The sequence below is a fragment of the Cucumis melo genome, chromosome 6 (genome assembly GCF_025177605.1).
Source record: "Cucumis melo cultivar AY chromosome 6, USDA_Cmelo_AY_1.0, whole genome shotgun sequence".
Lineage (NCBI taxonomy): Eukaryota > Viridiplantae > Streptophyta > Magnoliopsida > Cucurbitales > Cucurbitaceae > Cucumis > Cucumis melo.
The window spans coordinates 29,366,303-29,385,027 of NC_066862.1; the positions used below are offsets into that span (position 1 = coordinate 29,366,303).

The 18,725-nt window shown below is 28.8% G+C and overlaps 2 protein-coding genes across 2 annotated transcripts; both read left to right on the plus strand.

Moving 5' to 3' along the window:
* Positions 1-3,071, plus strand: LOC103490872 (transcription factor KUA1). The gene is made up of 3 exons (XM_008450597.3): positions 1-631; positions 1,632-1,840; positions 2,235-3,071. The coding sequence occupies exons 1-3, from the start codon at positions 343-345 to the stop codon at positions 2,739-2,741; spliced, it is 1,005 nt and encodes a 334-aa protein (XP_008448819.1). The 5' UTR covers positions 1-342; the 3' UTR covers positions 2,742-3,071.
* A 14,383-nt stretch (positions 3,072-17,454) lies between these two features.
* On the plus strand, positions 17,455-18,725 carry LOC103490873 (ethylene-responsive transcription factor ERF039). Its single transcript, XM_008450598.3, has one exon. It carries the CDS (start codon positions 17,573-17,575, stop codon positions 18,215-18,217), a length of 645 nt encoding a protein of 214 aa, XP_008448820.1. The 5' UTR covers positions 17,455-17,572; the 3' UTR covers positions 18,218-18,725.

Below are 18,725 nucleotides of genomic sequence, written 5' to 3' on the forward strand. Positions count from 1 at the left end.
CGTGGACGGGTGAGATTGAGAGAAATATAATAAGAAAATGGAAGAAGAAGCGGAGGATTGAAATAACATTTATCCAAGGCCGATAAATGGATAGTGTTGGATTTAGTCGGTCTTCTCTCTTTCTCTCCCACCTGCGAAAGCAAAGGGAGGAAAAAAAAAAAAAAAAAGAAGAAGAAAGGAAAAAACCACGAAATTTGCTTTCTTTGGACAACCAAAATCTAACCCTAATTTCTAGTTTCTTTTTTCGATCGGATCATGCAACTTGGATCCTTTGATCTGGTTGAATTTGAGTTCGATTTCTGAAAAGCGGCGGCCTTTTTCGATCGATCCGGCGGCGGAACGATGACGCGGCGGTGCTCACATTGCAGCCACAATGGTCACAACTCTAGGACTTGTCCGAATCGCGTTGTGAAGCTCTTTGGAGTCCGATTGACCGACGGTTCCATCCGGAAGAGTGCTAGTATGGGGAATCTCAATCACTATGCAGGATCCGGGTCGGGTGCTCTACAAAGCGGGTCCAACAATCCGGCTTCTCCCGGAGAGACTCCTGAGCATGGTGTTGCGGCTGACGGATATGCGTCGGAGGATTTCGTTCCTGGCTCCTCTTCTAGTTGCCGTGAGAGAAAGAAAGGTTTGGGAATTGTTTCTGTTACTTATTGGACTTTGCATGCTTTTCTTTTTGATTCGTGGATTACTGTTTCATTTTCCTCTGTGATCGGCTTGGATTTTATGTAATTATAGTTTGGATTAATGGAAGGAACCTAAGAAGAGGGGCTAAGAAAAGTGTTGTTTCCTTGTTAGAGGAAATATTTGATGGAGAAAATTGGTTGGTACCTAATTTTTTTTCCTTTTTATTTTTATGTATTTGGAAACAATGGTTACTGTCTAATTGTTAAACTCATGTGGCATCCTGTTTTAGGAAATGGTTTTCAAAAAACACCAATCCATTTAATTCAATTCTTGAAAACTTATGTTCTGGTGTCTTCTTTGTTCATAAACATAGAGTGTGGTTGAAAATAGAATATCCTGTTGATTGGTTAGTCAAACATTGGCTCTCTCTATGTAGCCTTCTTCCTTTGTGTATAAACATCCTCTCTGTCTCTAAGTTCCTGTCTCTCTCTCTCTCTATATATACATCTTTTTGTTAAAATGGATTGTACTAAACATATATTCTATTTCCTATATTTTCATAGTTTAGTACCAAACATAGTATATTGAGACATTTTTATTCCCAATCCATGCTAATAACTAGGCCAGCTTATGTTCTTGTGATTACACTCTAAACAGAGGAATCAAGTAACAATGTTATGTGTACATGCTTGAAACATAAAGAAAAATTATGAAAAACAGAGAGGAGGAGAAGATATATTTTGAAAAAAAAATCCTTTAAAGAGGAAAAGACATTCACACATATTGACTCATCTAAATTTGGTTATAACTTTTTTCTCACTCATTTAGCATGCATGGGATGATCTACAAATATGCTTGTGTACTAGTACTGAATTATTAATATTAGTAACTTTTTGAACGAGGTGACCAGGAGTAGGATATTCGAATTGTCTACGATTAACCTTTGATCAGTTGGTAAGAATCAATTGATCCTTCTTATATGTGTGTTTGGTAATGCACAGGTGTTCCATGGACTGAGGAAGAGCATAGGATGTTTCTATTGGGATTACAGAAACTTGGAAAAGGAGACTGGCGTGGGATAGCACGTAATTATGTTGTATCTAGGACACCTACACAAGTGGCAAGCCATGCTCAAAAGTATTTTATTAGGCAGACCAATGTATCAAGACGAAAGAGGCGCTCCAGTTTGTTTGATATTGTTGCTGATGAAGTTTGTATTCTCTATCCATCCATTCTTATTTCTTAAATGCATAATGTGTCCAAACTTTTAGCTCTACTAAAGTACAAACATTCTAGTTGTGCAGTTCATCTACTCTCCAGTTATAGAAATGTCAATAATCTATCAATAACTCTACCCCATCTCTCAAATGTATATGATGTATTACAGTCTTCTTCGAATTAACTTGCCTTCTTCCATAATAAAATCCTTGAATAACGATGCTAATTTTCAGTTTTATGCATGTATGCCAAGTATGTAATATGATTAGCCCTATCACTTTTACCTTTTTATTCATGTATGTCAATTAAGTTATATGTTTAGCCTTATTACTTTTACTTTTCTCTACCAATTACTGATTGTCTTTCCTCTTCCCACAAATTTGCAGCGTGTCGATAATTCCATTGTGCAGCAAGACTTCCTATCTGTCAACAGTTCACATGCTGAATCGCAAAGCAATAACCCATTGCCTACACCACCTACTGTGGATGAAGAATGTGAATCGATGGATTCCACCAACTCAAATGATGGAGAAACAGCACCTGCGGAGCCAGATGGCCCCCAGTGCTGTTATCCAGTGGTATATCCTGCGTATGTTGCACCATTCTTTCCATTTTCTATTCCGTTCTACTCGGGATATAGTGCAGAGACCACCAATAAGGAGACACATGAGGTTCTTAAGCCAACAGCCGTGCATTCAAAGAGTCCTCTCAATGTTGATGAGCTGATTGGCATGTCAAAACTCAGTCTGGGGGAATCTATTGGTCATGCTGGTCCCTCTTCTCTTTCACTGAAACTACTTGAGGGGTCGTCTAGACGATCTGCTTTCCATGCAAATCCAGCTTCTGGCAGTGAAAATATGAGTTCTGGTGGCAGTCCAATCCATGCTGTTTAATGGATAGTATATTTCTGAACTTCAGATTGTAGGTTATATTTACGAGTTATTGTCAATATACAACAAAATAATGTGCAGTCTGGTTTGGGTTTATTGATATTTTCATGTTAGGTCAGTCTTTTTCTCCCCACCCTTCCTGCCCTGCCTCGCCCTGGTCTCTCCTGTGTTAACTAACTTGGTTGTAACTTGTAGGCTTTAGCATCTTCCGTTAGAAATCGTCCATTCCGACTCTTAAAAGATTGTATGTGGTTTATCTTCAGTTTCTGGACTTGAAGCTTATTTATATACTTTGTGACATTCTAATTCATGCAGGAAACAGATTTTGCAATATTTCAGATGTTGTTTAGTGTGGTTTTCTTGGGAGGAGCGGGTTCGACACAAAACGAATTCTGTCTCCTTCAACTTATGCGTGGTTTTTTCTTCGAAATTCTAAAAGGAGTTGTTGGGTTTGAAAATTTGTATGAAGAACAGGTATGCTTCATTTGTAATCAATCCTGTTAGCTAGGAGATTGAAATCACCTCAAATATAGAAATGTATGAAGGGCCATTCATAGTTGATAGAATGTTGAATGAACATCTGTTTGTTTCTTAGGTCATTGACTATATTTTCAATGCTTATTTCAAGTTTTTGAGATAAATTTGTTTAACAATATATCTTGTTTAACAATATATTTTGTTTGAGAAAAAGTACTACTCGTTACAAGAGATAACACAAAAGGTGTTTGGTCAATTAATTCTTCCCCATCCTCAACTCTTATAACTCATTTAACAATATGTTCGATTCATCTATCTTCGGTTGCGTAACATTCATCTTTGTTTACGCATGAAAGCATTTTCTTGTTCTTCTTCATTGTTATTTTGGCTTGCTTGAATTTCTCCTCTAACTGTGATTCATTGAACTTTTCGTATGCAAATTCACAGCTTCTAGTGATTTATAGCCTTTCTTGAACTTTTTCCAAAATATCTCAAATATCATCCATTCCCTTCCAAAGTCTCGTATTGGTGTTGGGATAATTCATAGGCATTCATTGATGTTGGTGATAATAATTTCTTTCACACTTTGAACTATTTTTTGAATTATCTAGCTCCCGATTCCTGTGTAAATTTCTTCCAAATTTGGTTTGATTGGATTGTTGAGCTCTGCCTTGTTATTTTGTCTCAAACTTTTAATGATAGGTTTGATTGGATCGTTAGAATCATTGGAATCTAAATTTTGATGATAGATCTTTTAGAAAATCCAGCATGGACTGAAATTATTTAACATAATTTTCTTTGATATTATTTTTTGCTCATACCAACGATTTTATTCTTTGATGTATATTAATTCTTCTTTGTTTTCTAGAATTTAAAGGGTGTCCCTAATTAGATGTACGTTCGTCATTAACTAATTTATCCCACAAATTTCCTCTTGCGATGGGAGTAATTACCAAAGTGTTTTTCAATCTTCTACCATGGCGACTTACTCTTCCATTTATGGAGAATTGTGAAGCAAATCAATTCTAATACTAATTCATTACTATAAATTAAGAAAACTAATCGTTATCTTAAGATCTTAATCAATTACTTTAATTCTATCCCCTCATTTAAGGAGAATTCTACAGGAATAATGGATGGTTTACTTGATTAATGACCTGTCTCTTACAAGTCGATGAACTCTAACTTTATACTTACGTGGGAGTACATTGATTGTGTTTTGAGTGACATCGTATTGGGGGTGTTTTAGAGCGATGCATTTTTTGCAAGTCTATTACAATTTTAAAAGATCACAATGTTTAAATTGAATACAATCAAAGTGTAGATCTTGTAATTTTGACCACAATGCATTTGTTTCTCTTTCTTCTTCTTCTTCTCTACTAGACATCTTCATCTAGTTGTCTTTAAGTCTCTTCTTCTACGAATCTCTGTTTACTACGGTAGGTATTGCAATTTATTATTGTTCTATTCGTTATATTTAAACGTTATTGATTTTCTATTAAATACAACGATTGCTTTTGCGATATTCTTGTGTAAAAGCATCGAGCGGGGAAGGATACTGATTTAGGACAATTGGAAAAGCATGAGAAAGTGGACGTAACGCTAATCCACCTCCATAAAACTAGGACAAAAGCCTAACGTAATGTCACCGAAGATACTGATAATAATGAACTTTAATGTAACCATAAGCCTAAGTTTAGATTTTATTGGTCTTTAGGATGATCATTGATCATTAATGAACATGTGAAATGGTTATCCGTACAACAAAAATTTCATTTTAGTTGGGTGAGTTATTGCAAAACCAAAATTTTGAAAATGATGTCCAAATTAGTATACATTCAATACCCTTAAGAAAACCACTTTTCTATTAAAATATTGGAGAGTGTTTATGACATATAATTATAAACCAATTTCAAGTTATTACCACAAACTATATCTTAAATTTATGTATAAATATTATAATGAATTTGGGCTTTTCTCATCTTTTAAAAATATTTTTCCTTAAGGTTTGGCCTACAAATGAGTCATTGCATCCACTAATCAAATTGTCAACAAAATTGAGCTATTCCCAACTAACCCACTAAAAGATTCTTTAAGATTTTGGCACAAAAAACAATTGATTATTGATTACAAGTCTTTTAAGTTTTTTCCCAATTAATGTTTTGTGTTCAATTTGTCTTTTGATTGCTTGATATTGATCATAATCCTCTTACAAAACTTACCAACACAACAATTTCCTAGGTTTGTGTCTTCATATACAAGTACACTACTTGTCTTTGTCTTGTTTAAAAAAACCATATTTAGACTTCATGATATGACAAAAAAGAAAAAAAGTTATGAAGAGTTGATAACGTTTTCAGAAACAGATATGTTTGATAACCAAAATTTATGAAAAATTAGGTAAAATTAGAGAAACTATTCCTATTTTATTTGATCAATTCTATGTCTACTATATCTTAAAATCTTTAGTTGGTTCATTGATAAAAAGAGATACCCATATTTGTTTTTGGTCTAAGTTCTTTGGTTTAATTCATGATTTTTTTCTTCTTTTATTAATTTTTTGTATTTATATATGTTTCGTATTTCTTACTTTTTTTCTTTATTAATATATTTTAAATTTAAATTTATTATCTTTAGTATCATCTAAATTAGTTAGAATTTTACTTTATACAATTTTCTTTTTACTAAGATAATCATTTAGAACATTTTTAATATTTTATAACTACATTTACATAATAATATAATTAAGTTGAATTGGAATCAACATCATTTAAGAAAATTGAATTGAATGAGAAATAATATTTCAAATCAAATTTTAACAAAATATGATTAATAAAAATTATTGTATCATAGTTGTTAATTTTGCAACGAAATTTATGTGTATATGATAATGTTTATGTTTTATATTTCTTTTTCATATTTTAATGAATTGTGTGTATATATATATATATATATATATATATATATTATTTTTTATATAATTAAATTATATTTAAACTAAAAAATAAACGAAAATGTTAGAAAAATAACAAAAGAAACTAAAACAAGGAGTGATCGTAAAAAATAATTCTATTTATTTTTTATTTTCTCAAGAAATAGGAAACGAGAATAGTTATCAAACACAGTCTCATTTCTTGTTCTAAAAAAATAAGAAACAAAGAACGAGAAACAGGAAAAACAAGAAACAAGAATGTTATCATAAACAGACCCTTAACTTCCTAAGTACTATGAATCGATCCCATGAATGAATAGGACTATTTTTTGAACACTGCTAAACTCTAAACCCTACCAAACGAATCAATCATTTGGATGATTTATATTCACGACGACTAAGATGAAACTTGAGACTGAAACTAATTAACTAGAGATGTGAAAAAGTAATACATAAACTATAGTTAATTAAGGATGAAATATTACTTCAATGGGAAGTTAAGTTTTTGTTCTTCTCGAAATGCGTTGAGGTACAAAGTTGACTTAACATCTATCTAATGCACACATACTTTGAGTCTTTTATATTTTCTCTTTAATACTTTTCCTTTTCCCTTTTAACCTTTGTGCTTTAAGAATATTAATTATTGAGTCTCCAATAGAAAGAAAGATTAGGGGAAAAAAATATCAAATTAATTTATCCTCATTTCATAACTTTCTATTTCTTCAAATTGGAACAAACCCTAAACCAACACACATTTACAAAATTTACCATATGTATTAAAATTTAAATTAAATTCAATCCTTTTGTAGAAAAAAATAAAGCAAAAACTCATTCAACAGTTACTATAAAAATAAAGGATATATAATTTGTTAATGTTTAATATGGACAAATGATGAATTTTGTCAACCCATTGTTTGTACTAAAAAAATAATTATAAACTTTGCAAAACTCACAAGTTGCCATCATTTTTCTTAGCTTAGATAAGAATATTTCTATGGATATTAATAATGTTTTTTTGAAATTTATATGTTGGGTGAAAAATACTTCTAAACTTTCAAATTTTCAGAAATATTATTAAACTCAAAAGAAAAGGTTAAAATAATATTATTACTCATCGTTTTGGATGGAAAATGTTTCTTTGTTTAAAAAATCTTCTTAAACTTTTAAAAGTTTCAAAAACACCCATAAAATTAAAGAAAAGTTAAAAAAAACATCATTTACAGTTAATATATGAACATAAACAGTTAATACCTTGTTGTAAAAATATAATGGAAGCATTGATGGAATCTTAGAGCTTAAAGATAATCCCATCTAGATAGAATTTGAACTCAAATGGAAGTTTCTCTATAGCATCTATTAAAAAATGTCAATAATAACATTGATCAGAATAATGTAAACAATGCTGGTGTCTTCAAACAGTTTTGGAAATCTAAGATTCCAAAAAGATGTAGATTTTTCATATGGTCTCTTATACACAGATGCTTAAATACAAATGATGTTGTACAAAGAAAAATCCTAACCCTTCATTTTAGTCCAAGTTGGTGCTCCTTTTGTTGTTAAAGCACCGAAGACATAAACCATATTTTTATTAACTGCAGCATTGTCAAAACTTTGTGGATCAAGGTCGAGAGTCTTTTATCTTGGAAAATGCAACATCATAGTGTCACATCTCTTTGCTCTTAGCTTTGCAATATTAACCAACAACACAGAAAGGGGATCATCAAATTCAACACCATCTTGATTGTGCTCGGGAATGTTTGGTTGGAAAGAAATAATCCTATCTTCAAAGACAGGAACATTTCGATCATCAACCTTTGAGAAGACAATGTGCACTCTATCTGGTTTTTGGGCCTCTAGATCTCCTTTATTTTCAAGCTACTGCACTAGTTTTATTGCTATCAATCTCAATGCGGTTCAAGTATACTTATTACTACTTGGGGTTTGTCTCTAGCCCTTTGCTTTTTATTGGTCTTTCATCCTTGCTTCTCATTATACTTTTTTCTTATATTAGTGAAGTGAGGATGATGAAGGTGCTTAGGGGGATGTCCACCTAATGGAAATGCTTGGGTGCACCTACTGACCCAATCTATGATTTTTAAAAAAACCATATATTTGTCTTTGCTTAATTAAGGTTTGTGTTATGGAGAAACTTACATATTTAAAATTAAAAGGAAAAGCTATAACTAGACAACTCAACCCCAACCTGAGTTCTAAGGATTGGGTTGGAGACTTTATTTGGTCGTTGTCAACCTAACGAAAACGAATTTTTAGGTTGGTCCAAAAAAACATCCTCAACCCAACCTATCTACACACCGATTGAACAATTGTTTTAGTTAATAAATTAAAATTTTAGTTTATAATTTTAATTATTTCAAAGCCCTTAAAGGAGGATCTTCCAATGGGTAAAAAGGTCGATGGTAGTCGGTAGATGAAGTATCGAGAGATCTTTGTGTGTGTTTTTCTTTCTTCTAATTTTTAAGAAAACCTAAAAAATGTATATTTTGGTATTGGATTCTAATAAACTTTCCATAACTAAGAGTCAATCATATTATATATATAAAGCTTAATCAATCAAATTTAAATAGGTATAATTATATTTGTAAAGGCTAATTAACTTTGGGGGTTAACTTTTATCCTTTGTCATTAATATATTGATGAATTAAATGAAAGCAAACAGCAGTCCAACTTAAAAAACTTGGATGAATTGACATGTGTTCTTGTGTGACTATTTCATTGATATCAATCAAGCATTAAATTTAGTCCAACTACATTTTTTCATATAAATTTTTAAAATTTCATGGTTTGTCTCTGCTTAATCCTTAATTAACTCTTATTTAATACATCGATTCAGATAGTAATCCGGTTTGATACTTACTTTTCAACCAATTGCTTAACTTCATATATTCTATTATATGTTAAATTAAAGTTATCAATATATAACTAATATATATGTTTAGATTAGAGAATTGTGTTTTATGTTTTATAATAAGTTAGACTAAAAACAATCGTATTTTTTATCAATGATAGACAATAACGTACGATAGATCTAAATAATAGTCTATTTTGAAACTCTAATAATGAAAAAAACGATCATATACGAAATTTTGATTTTTGATCGAATCTTTTATTAATATTTTTTGTTTTTAAATGGCCTCCTAAATGATTATTTGTCCAATCCTAATAGATGTCACATAAATATTATTTCTATATGCAAAAGGATGAATTTGAATGAAGGTTTGAAAGATTATGGTGGTGTAATTGATAATAAACATTAGAGAGGAAATTAATTTCATAGTTAGGGCTCCACATTCTTTATGATAACCCCTTCCATTATTATTATTAGTATTTCTACATATTAAACCCTAAATAAGGTTCACCTAGTGACTTGACCATGTAGGACACATGCACCCATCAAATGAACTTCATTTTTCTATTTTAATGGTTATTTATGGTTTTGGTACCAAAAACTTTTTAAGACACCTTTCAATTTTTGGCCATTCAAAACTTTAATGTATAACTAATTTGATTTTGATCTATAAAATCATCAAGCGACTCTCAATTTGATTCTTTGACTTTTTAAAAATTCTAGTCGTCTTTCAAACGTCCTATATACTCTATTTATCTACTCCCTACCCTATACCCTAACAATACTAAAAGTATATAACTATATTTGGATTGAATATGACATATGTTTAGCTCAATAATTTAATATATGTAATGGCTAGTTATGATTAAAAAATATAAATCATTTGTAGGAAAAGAAACTAAAAGATCAAGTAAATTAAATTGACTCTACCATGGAAAACTTATAAATGTACCTCATCAATAAACTCCTTGATAACTTTAGCATCCACGCGCATGTGTGACCTAGACCATACCAATGTTCATATTTATATTCCTTGCCCAGAATACACAAATTTACCATTATGTTCTTTCGTGAATGTCAGGCTACCTACTCTACTTGTCCAAATATAGATTATTAGTTTCGCCATATCTCTAGTTAAGATAAATGTTTTTCCTTTTCACTCGTTATAATTAATAAATATTGAAACATATAGTTACTAGACGAAAATCTATCTTTATTTTCCTACATGTATATAAAATAATTAACCTTTAATTCGATATATAATATGATCAATTCTATTTAAAGACATAATTTTGTCGGTAAACAACTTTTTTTTTTTTTTTAACTAAACCATATCACATTAATTATTTTTAGAAATGTTAATACTTTTATTAATATGATATAAGAATATATAACAATAATAATTAAAATAATTGTTTAATTTATTATTATTAGTTTGCATATAAAGAAGATATAAACCTTGTGGTGAAGAATAAGCTAAATGTAGATATTGGTTAATGCTTCATTGGTCCCATTAATTGCTTGGACTTGAGCAAAATCTCATGCTTTTCCAAAGTATATATAATATATGAAGGTACAAAGTATAACATATATATATATATATACACATTTTTCTTTTGTAGGGACCTTGAGATAAATAATGAAAATATCAAATATGTAACAAAAATGCCCCTTTTCCCTATCTCTTTCCAATTTTTGCACTATAAAAACTCCACCTTTTCCTATTTAATTCACACCATTTTCTTTCTTATATTTCGATCATTCTTAGCCTATGAAGTCAGTTCAAAACAAAATATAGTATATGTATGGTGATGAATTTCAAAGTTTCGATCTTTTTTAGTATCATCATAGGACATATAATAATGACGACTGGTATCTGTACTGGCAGTTTAAAACATTTATAAAAGATCTAATAATATCATGAACGATTGAATGTCATGATCTATTTTACGATTTTTTTTCCACTATTTTTTATTTAATATTTCAAAATTAAAACAAGTTAATTTATTTTATAAAATATGGATCACTATTTATTGATGGGGTTCAATATAATTTTTCATTTTATACATTCATGGTTAGATTAAACAAGTTTCAACAAAAAAGTTATTAAGAAAGTTTTATTGTTGACTTTATAGATGTGGATGAAAAGGATTGAATTTGATTTTTAATTTGTGTAGACTAAATACAATTGATTCTAATATAAACACATCGCATATAAATGAATTTTCTTAAAAGCATTTCCTAAAAAGTTGTGAAACTTTAAGATTATGCATTTCCATTTATCCTAATTTCTCTTTAATTATAACATTAGAAGAAAGATATCATACTATATAGAAATAAAGATTCTCAACTAAGCATATCAACAAACAAAATTTGGACAACCAATATGGATTTTAACTAATGGCTTCTTTTTTTCTTCTTCTTCTTTTTTTTTTTTTTTTTTTTTTTTTGAGTGTGGACCAAAGTGATTTTATATCTTTGGGCAATCATTGTGCTCTAAATTATTTTTGTATGACAACTTACCAACACCATAATTTCTAGATAATAGCAAGAAAATAAAACCAAAGAAACAAAAGAAGTTTGGGTTTAATTTGATGTGAGATATGAATGGGGCAAACAAAATGAGAATTAGATAATATATGTATAAGGGTTTAGCTAATTTTAAAAGGGTTATAATTTTTTTCTCTAAATTTTTACCGATCCCATCTTTAAAATTATTAAATAACACCTATGTAGCAGATGAATTACAGTAAATTTAATATTATATCAACACGAAGGAGTTTTTCTGTTTTTTGTCTTTAGTGGCAATTATAATTATAAATGAGATATATGTTCTTTTTCTTGAAAAAGAAATCCTCGATCGTTGGCTTGAAACAATAAACCTAAAAGTTAAAGCAAATAGGTTGCGAGTAATAAATCTAATATCATATAAATCTCTAACCCTAGTTTGAAGATTTGTAAAAGGTTAAGAAGTGAAGTTCGAACTCCTGATCTTCTACCATTAAATTTAAAATTTTAAACTAATGGATTACGTAAATTTAATATTATATTCATCCTATTTTCCTTATAAAAATTAGATAATTTTATATGAACTGCCATAGAGGGTTTAATTTTTTAGTTATGCTAAAAAGAGAATGGAATTATTATTATTATTTCAAAATACAAAATGGATATATGAAAGTATGATACTTTTTGCAATTAATTTCAATTATTACGTGGATAAACTTGATCTTTTAGCTTTTAGAGTTTTAAAAATTAAATTTATAAATCTTAATTATAAGTTTCTACCTTTTGTTATCTACTTTCTCTTTAAAAAAATCATAACTTTCCTAAACTTATTTTCTTTTCATAATTTAACTTAAAGTTAAAACGTTTCATTGAAAAAAATATCAGAAAAATCTAAATAAAAAAGCATAAAGAAATAAACAAGTATATAAATATAAAAACAAAATTGTTACAAACTCGAATGGTTGAATTCAAAATTAGGGTTTTGTAGTACAAAAACAAAAGTAGTATAATTTGTTTGAGAATGGAAGGTATGCACATGAAGATGATCACTTCATTATATATTCTTAGGAGAACCTCCCCCTTGTAGAAAGCATTTCATCAATAATTGCCTTTTCATTAATGATTTCTTTTAAAGCTTTTTGATGTAATTGAGTATAATTTGGTGGTTGAATTAAGTATATGAAAAGTTTTCTGAAGCTATTTTTACAATTGTCCATTTCCTTAAACTTTCTTGGCATTCAAACAAGAATGTCTAATAGTTTATATATATTTAGGGTTAAGTTACAAACATGATGTCACCTTTGACCCTACCCATGTAGACTACTTGGATACCTTATTTGTCAAACTACCATGTGCTATTGCCACCTTCTTCTTTTATAATGTTTATTACATACCAACAAAACATTGCATTGTCCTCACGTTTTTAGTTCTCAAATTTTTCATGTGTCAATGATAGAAGAAATGATCTATGACCTAAAAGAAAAAAAGGAAAAAACGAAAGCTTATGAGTATATTGAAGAATTAGAATCATCGACTTTTGAAATGATAATTGAAACTATAACTTATTGATTGAGTTATGCTCGTGTTAACATTGTGTCATACAAATTCAAGGAAAAACATAAACTTTCACATAAATTTAAATTTTATCAAATTTTACCCAAACTTCGAGGGATTCAAAGCTTAAACTTCACCTTTTTTTTTTCAATTTTATGAATAAATATTCTCGTATATGCATTCTAGAGAAAAAAACAACATTAGAGTGAGATTATTTCAAATTTATGATTCAGCAGTTAGTTTACGCTTGAATTTTCAGATAATGAGTTGTATAAAAATAGATATTATTAAAAACGGAAAGTTTATGGGATTAATTAGACTTTTTAATAATAAAGATTCTAACTAGAGATCAAAATCAAAATATAAGTGCAACTTATAAAAGTTGAAATTTCCTACCTAAATTGAGATTCCAAGATGACATCATATATATATATATATATATATACTTTTATATTTTGTCACAATATATAATAATAAAATACTTTCTTTTTTCCATTTGTCCTATCTACCATCTCCAACTATACATGTGGCAAAGTTCCTAAACATGAGGAGCCATCAAATGACATACATCTCAAGGCAAAGCTTCAAGAGGCCATATCATCCAACCCCTCAATTGTCCCACACACACCCTTATAAAATATATTGAATAAATAAAAGGAAAAAAAAAACCCAATAAAAATAAACCCCTTTTTAAAGATAATATTGAATAAATTTTGGTCAATTTTATAGGGAAAAAAAGGTGAGAAATAAATTTGTTGAAGTTGTCCAATAGCAATTTGCCAACATTTTATTATTTTCTTTTGTTCAATGGTGACCCACCAACCCTTTTTATTGTTTAAACTTTTGCACATGAAAAAATGATAGGTGTCTAAGTCATTTGAATAAGGCCTTGGAATAAGACAACAAGAGCAACCAAAATAACCTAAGGAACTATTCTTAAGAATGATTCTTTAACCAAAATTGCACCCAATTTCTCTTTTAAAAGAAATTATTGTATTAGGATTAATTTAATTAGCAAATACAGCTATTAATCAAAACAAAACTACATGATTTAACTAATGAAATTATAATGATCAAAATTAAATATATAGAACCGATTCAAATAAGAATTTGACACATAATAATTATCTATGCATTAAGGTGTTCAAATGATCAAAGAATCCACCTTTCTCAAAATGTAAGGATTAGCTAGATTGAGTTAGTTTTGTTTTTGAGTTGAAGTTAAAGTTAAAATTTTCTATTTCAATCGACTTGGGTTGAGTTTGGTGTCGTGTTGGATAAATTTGTTTTCGGCTTGACTAAACCTAACATGAATTACACATATATTAATGAAAGAATATACATTTCTCTCGGGATAGATGAATTTGAATTTTTTTAATATTCTTCTTTTAGGAAATTTTGTCTTTGCTTAAAAGTTTGTACTAAATATAATGGGTAACTGGTATATCATTTGAGTTTTATAAGATTTTAGTTATAAAACATGCATGCATCATAGATAAATTTAAGTATTTTAAATTGGTATAAGTAAAAAAATAACTCGACAATTAACCTAATCCATCCAAACCAAATTGGTATTTCAAATGTTGGATTGGAGACCCCGTTTGAGACTTGGGGTTGGTAGAAAAAAAAGAAAACCACAACCCAAGCCAACTCAACAAATGTCTATGTTTAGCATTCTCTTACATCCATTGAGACATGGTCATGCTGCTATTCTCATAAACCAACATAAGTTCTTTTTAACCATCGAAAAAAGAAAGGTACATCTTATTGGTAAAGTCAATAACTTTAAATTATTTAAACTCTTTCTTAACCATACTTCGTAGTTTCCAATCTTCCTCTTATTCAGATATACTGATTTCAGTTCATTCATATTATTTGTCATAAACTCATGTATCTGTACGATTAAATTAAGTCTCCCGTTGAATTTTTTTTTTCTATCAATATAGAAACAAAAAGTAAGAAAAAAGAGGTTGTCAATCTTTCCAAAAAGAGTATTTCTTTTTTAATTAATCAATTATTCTCTTCTTCTTATATAAAATATTAAAGCACCAATGGATTTTCTCTACCAATATCATATTCAAAAAAGTTTGTATTGTGTTCATGCTCATTTTAGGACACGTATGAAAAGTTATAATTAAATGAATTCCACCAACAATGAAAATAACATTACAAATATAATGTGAGATTTATTTATTTATTTATTATTTTTTAAAAATATAATGTATAAAATAATGAATATTGTGACTTCTTTAAAATATATATATATATAACCATATATATATATATTTTTTTTTTCTTCAAGAGAAACATTGTTGGTGTTGAGAAATTAATTTTTTTTTTTCTTTCAAAAGGTTTGCATTCTCAATTTAATTAATTATGTGGTCTCCAAATTGAGAAAGGTTTTTATTGACTTGCAAATATATAATTTTTTTATTAAATTTATTTGTTCATATGATGGACCCATATATTTATATATGTAAAATATGTGATCCAATAACAAGACAACACATCAATAAAAAAGAAAATTAAAAAGAGAAAAACTATTAAATATTATTCCAAGATATTGCACTTTTTTTTTTAATCCATAAGAAAAAGAAAAGATTATTCTTCATTTTAATTTTTGCACATCAATATTAAACTTTAATAACAATTATTGTTTTAGTTTTTTTTTTCTTTTTAGAATTTAAGTTAAGGACAAAATTATCATATATTGCCTTTAGAGAAAGCAAATCAAAATTTTAGCTAAGATTTAAAGAAAAAAACACATATTTAAAGAAAATTCAAAATCTAATTAACTTTAGAAACATTTCAGCTAATAGATTATAAAATGGGCATGGGGCATTCTAAAGATTGTTTATATGTATAAATTTTTTAAGTAAGAATTACTTCTTTTTTGTCTTTCTTTTTTTAAAAGAAATATTTCATCCAAAAACTACTTTATTATTTTGTTTCATTATTATTTTTATTAACAAAATTGACGGATTTAATTCCCAATAAACCCATTTAGTTGATTGCGTTAGAAATTGATATTTAATTATTAAAAAAAAATTAACTTTTCTTAATACCAATGAAAAACTCGATTAAATTACAAATTTGGATCCTTATTTTTATCTAGGGAAATTGTAAAATATAACAATATTTCAGATTCTATAAATGATAAACATTGACAGTTACTGATATATTTCTATTAGTGACATTGATAGACAGTAATAGAAGTTTATCTAGAATCCAAAATTTTGCTATATTTTATAAATATTTTCGTTTATTTTACTACATTTGAAAATGTCCATTTTATCTATAAGTTATATTTAGATTCCTATTTATTAAATATATTTTAAACGTGTATTTAAACTCTTGAAGCCATGCATGTCTATCTAATTTATCCCGAAAAAATCGATCTTTCGATTGTGTGATTTGGTCATTGTCATTATCTTTATTTAAATTTGTACTACCAAACAATCTCAAAATACTTGAAATCAACTCACAAGTAATAAGTAAAAGCACAATGTCCATGTCAAGTGTTATATCAATAAAACTAACTACAAAAACTTATTTGTCAAGGCGATCGAAAATAATAGTAATTGATATGTACAACCTAAACCCCGTTTTAAAGACTAAAAGTGTAGTTTTAATAAGTCGAAAAATACCATTTTCCGTTCTTATATCTTAATTTTCATCTAAATTGGTTAAATTATATCAATAATTTTCAGGCCTTAAATAAAAAGTTTGCAAGAAAATGAGAATAAATCATCGTTAGAAACTACTAAATTTAAGATTATATATATATATATACACACAAACACTTCACACACCAATGAAAATTTATTATTAGGAAATTGAATGTAGAAATATAGTTTGGTTAATTAAGAAATTAATAAAATAATAATTAAAATTAATTTTATTGCTTATTAAATAATATAAATGCATTCTTTCATAAATCCCAACCAATACATTTACAAAGTTTAATTAATGTTTAATATAAAAGTAATCATTTATTTTCATTTTAGGTGATTAAAATAATTAATCCATATAACCACATATTAAACAATGCTAAATATAATTCATAAACTATATTAATAGTTCTCTTATCCCCTCATACATTTAATAAAATAATTATTTATTTTAATTTATATTATACAAAATCATAAATCAAGTACGTCTGTTTTCTTTTTTGAAATTAAATCAATAAAATTCATATACAAATATATAGTTGTAGTGTTTTTTTTTTTTTCGTTTTCGAGGTTGGTTAAGAAAATATAACTTTCATATAAATAAAAAAACATGTAGAGAAAAGATTTACCTTAATATATCGAAACAATATCTACGATACAAAGGGTTATCGAAAAATGATAGTTTGTGAGGTATAAGATATGTTGCGTGGGATAAATAGTACAAAGCTTTTTGAAGGTCTATTTTAAGGCCCCCTACCCTTCCACATTCCCATCCCCAAAAACACACATACACTGACACAACCACTTCTCTCTCAAACTCTCTACAATGGAAGATCCTCTTCAAAGATTCCAATTTCACTCTCAATCTTCATCTTCTTCATCAGATATCAAAAACTGCATCAAAGAAAAAACCTCCAAGAAAGTTAAACTCGGAAGCGACGGCAAACACCCAACTTATCGCGGCGTTCGAATGCGACAATGGGGGAAATGGGTTTCCGAAATCAGAGAACCAAAGAAGAAATCTAGAATTTGGTTAGGTACATTTTCCACGCCAGAAATGGCCGCTAGAGCTCACGACGTTGCCGCCAAAACGATCAAAGGTCATTCTGCTTACCTTAATTTCCCTGAATTGGCTCATCGTCTCCCTCGTCCGGCTAGTTCTTCTCCTAAAGACATTCGAGCCGCCGCTGCTAAAGCTGCCCTGTTTAATGATGAACAAAACCCCGGTGCGAAATCTGAATTGAATCTTAATTGCTGTGGCTCTTCTGCTGTTGCGGTCAAATCCGGTGGGGAAATTGATGATACTTTCTTTGATTTACCTGATCTGTTTATTGATGATCCTAATCATCAAATTGATACATTCTGTTTCTCGCAATTTGTTCCGATTGATGGGTTTGACTCTGTTTTTACACGGCCGTTGTCGCCATCCTCCCCGTCAGATTATTTCACTTACAGAGGTAGTCTTCTCTAGTTCCGCGGCCGCTATCACCTCCATTGAAGAAGCCGGCAGATTTTGTTTTTGGTTTTTCATTTTTGATTGGTTTTTCTAAAACCCAAATACCCAATTAGGAAATTTTCCTTTTTAACATTTTGAATTTCATCCTCGAATTTATTATTATTATTTTAAAATGATGGTAATTTAATTATCATTTCAAAAAAAATTTAAAAATAGAAAAATATTCTGTTTTTAAATCCGTGAAATAGTTGTTTATAAGCTTAATTTTCGAATTTTAAAAATCAAAACTAACCATGGGATTTAAATTACAATCATTTTAAGATTTTAATAATAAAACGAGGATGAGATTAATAAAGAAAAAAAATTGAAAATTGTGTTGTAAATGTTTGTTCCTTTTCTTTATTTATTTATTTTTCCTTATTCTCCTAGTGGCATTATGTGTAATTAAGTTTCTTACGATTTCCACATTTGTAAATTCATATGTATTCTAGTAATTACAATTTTTCCCCTACATTGTGTACAT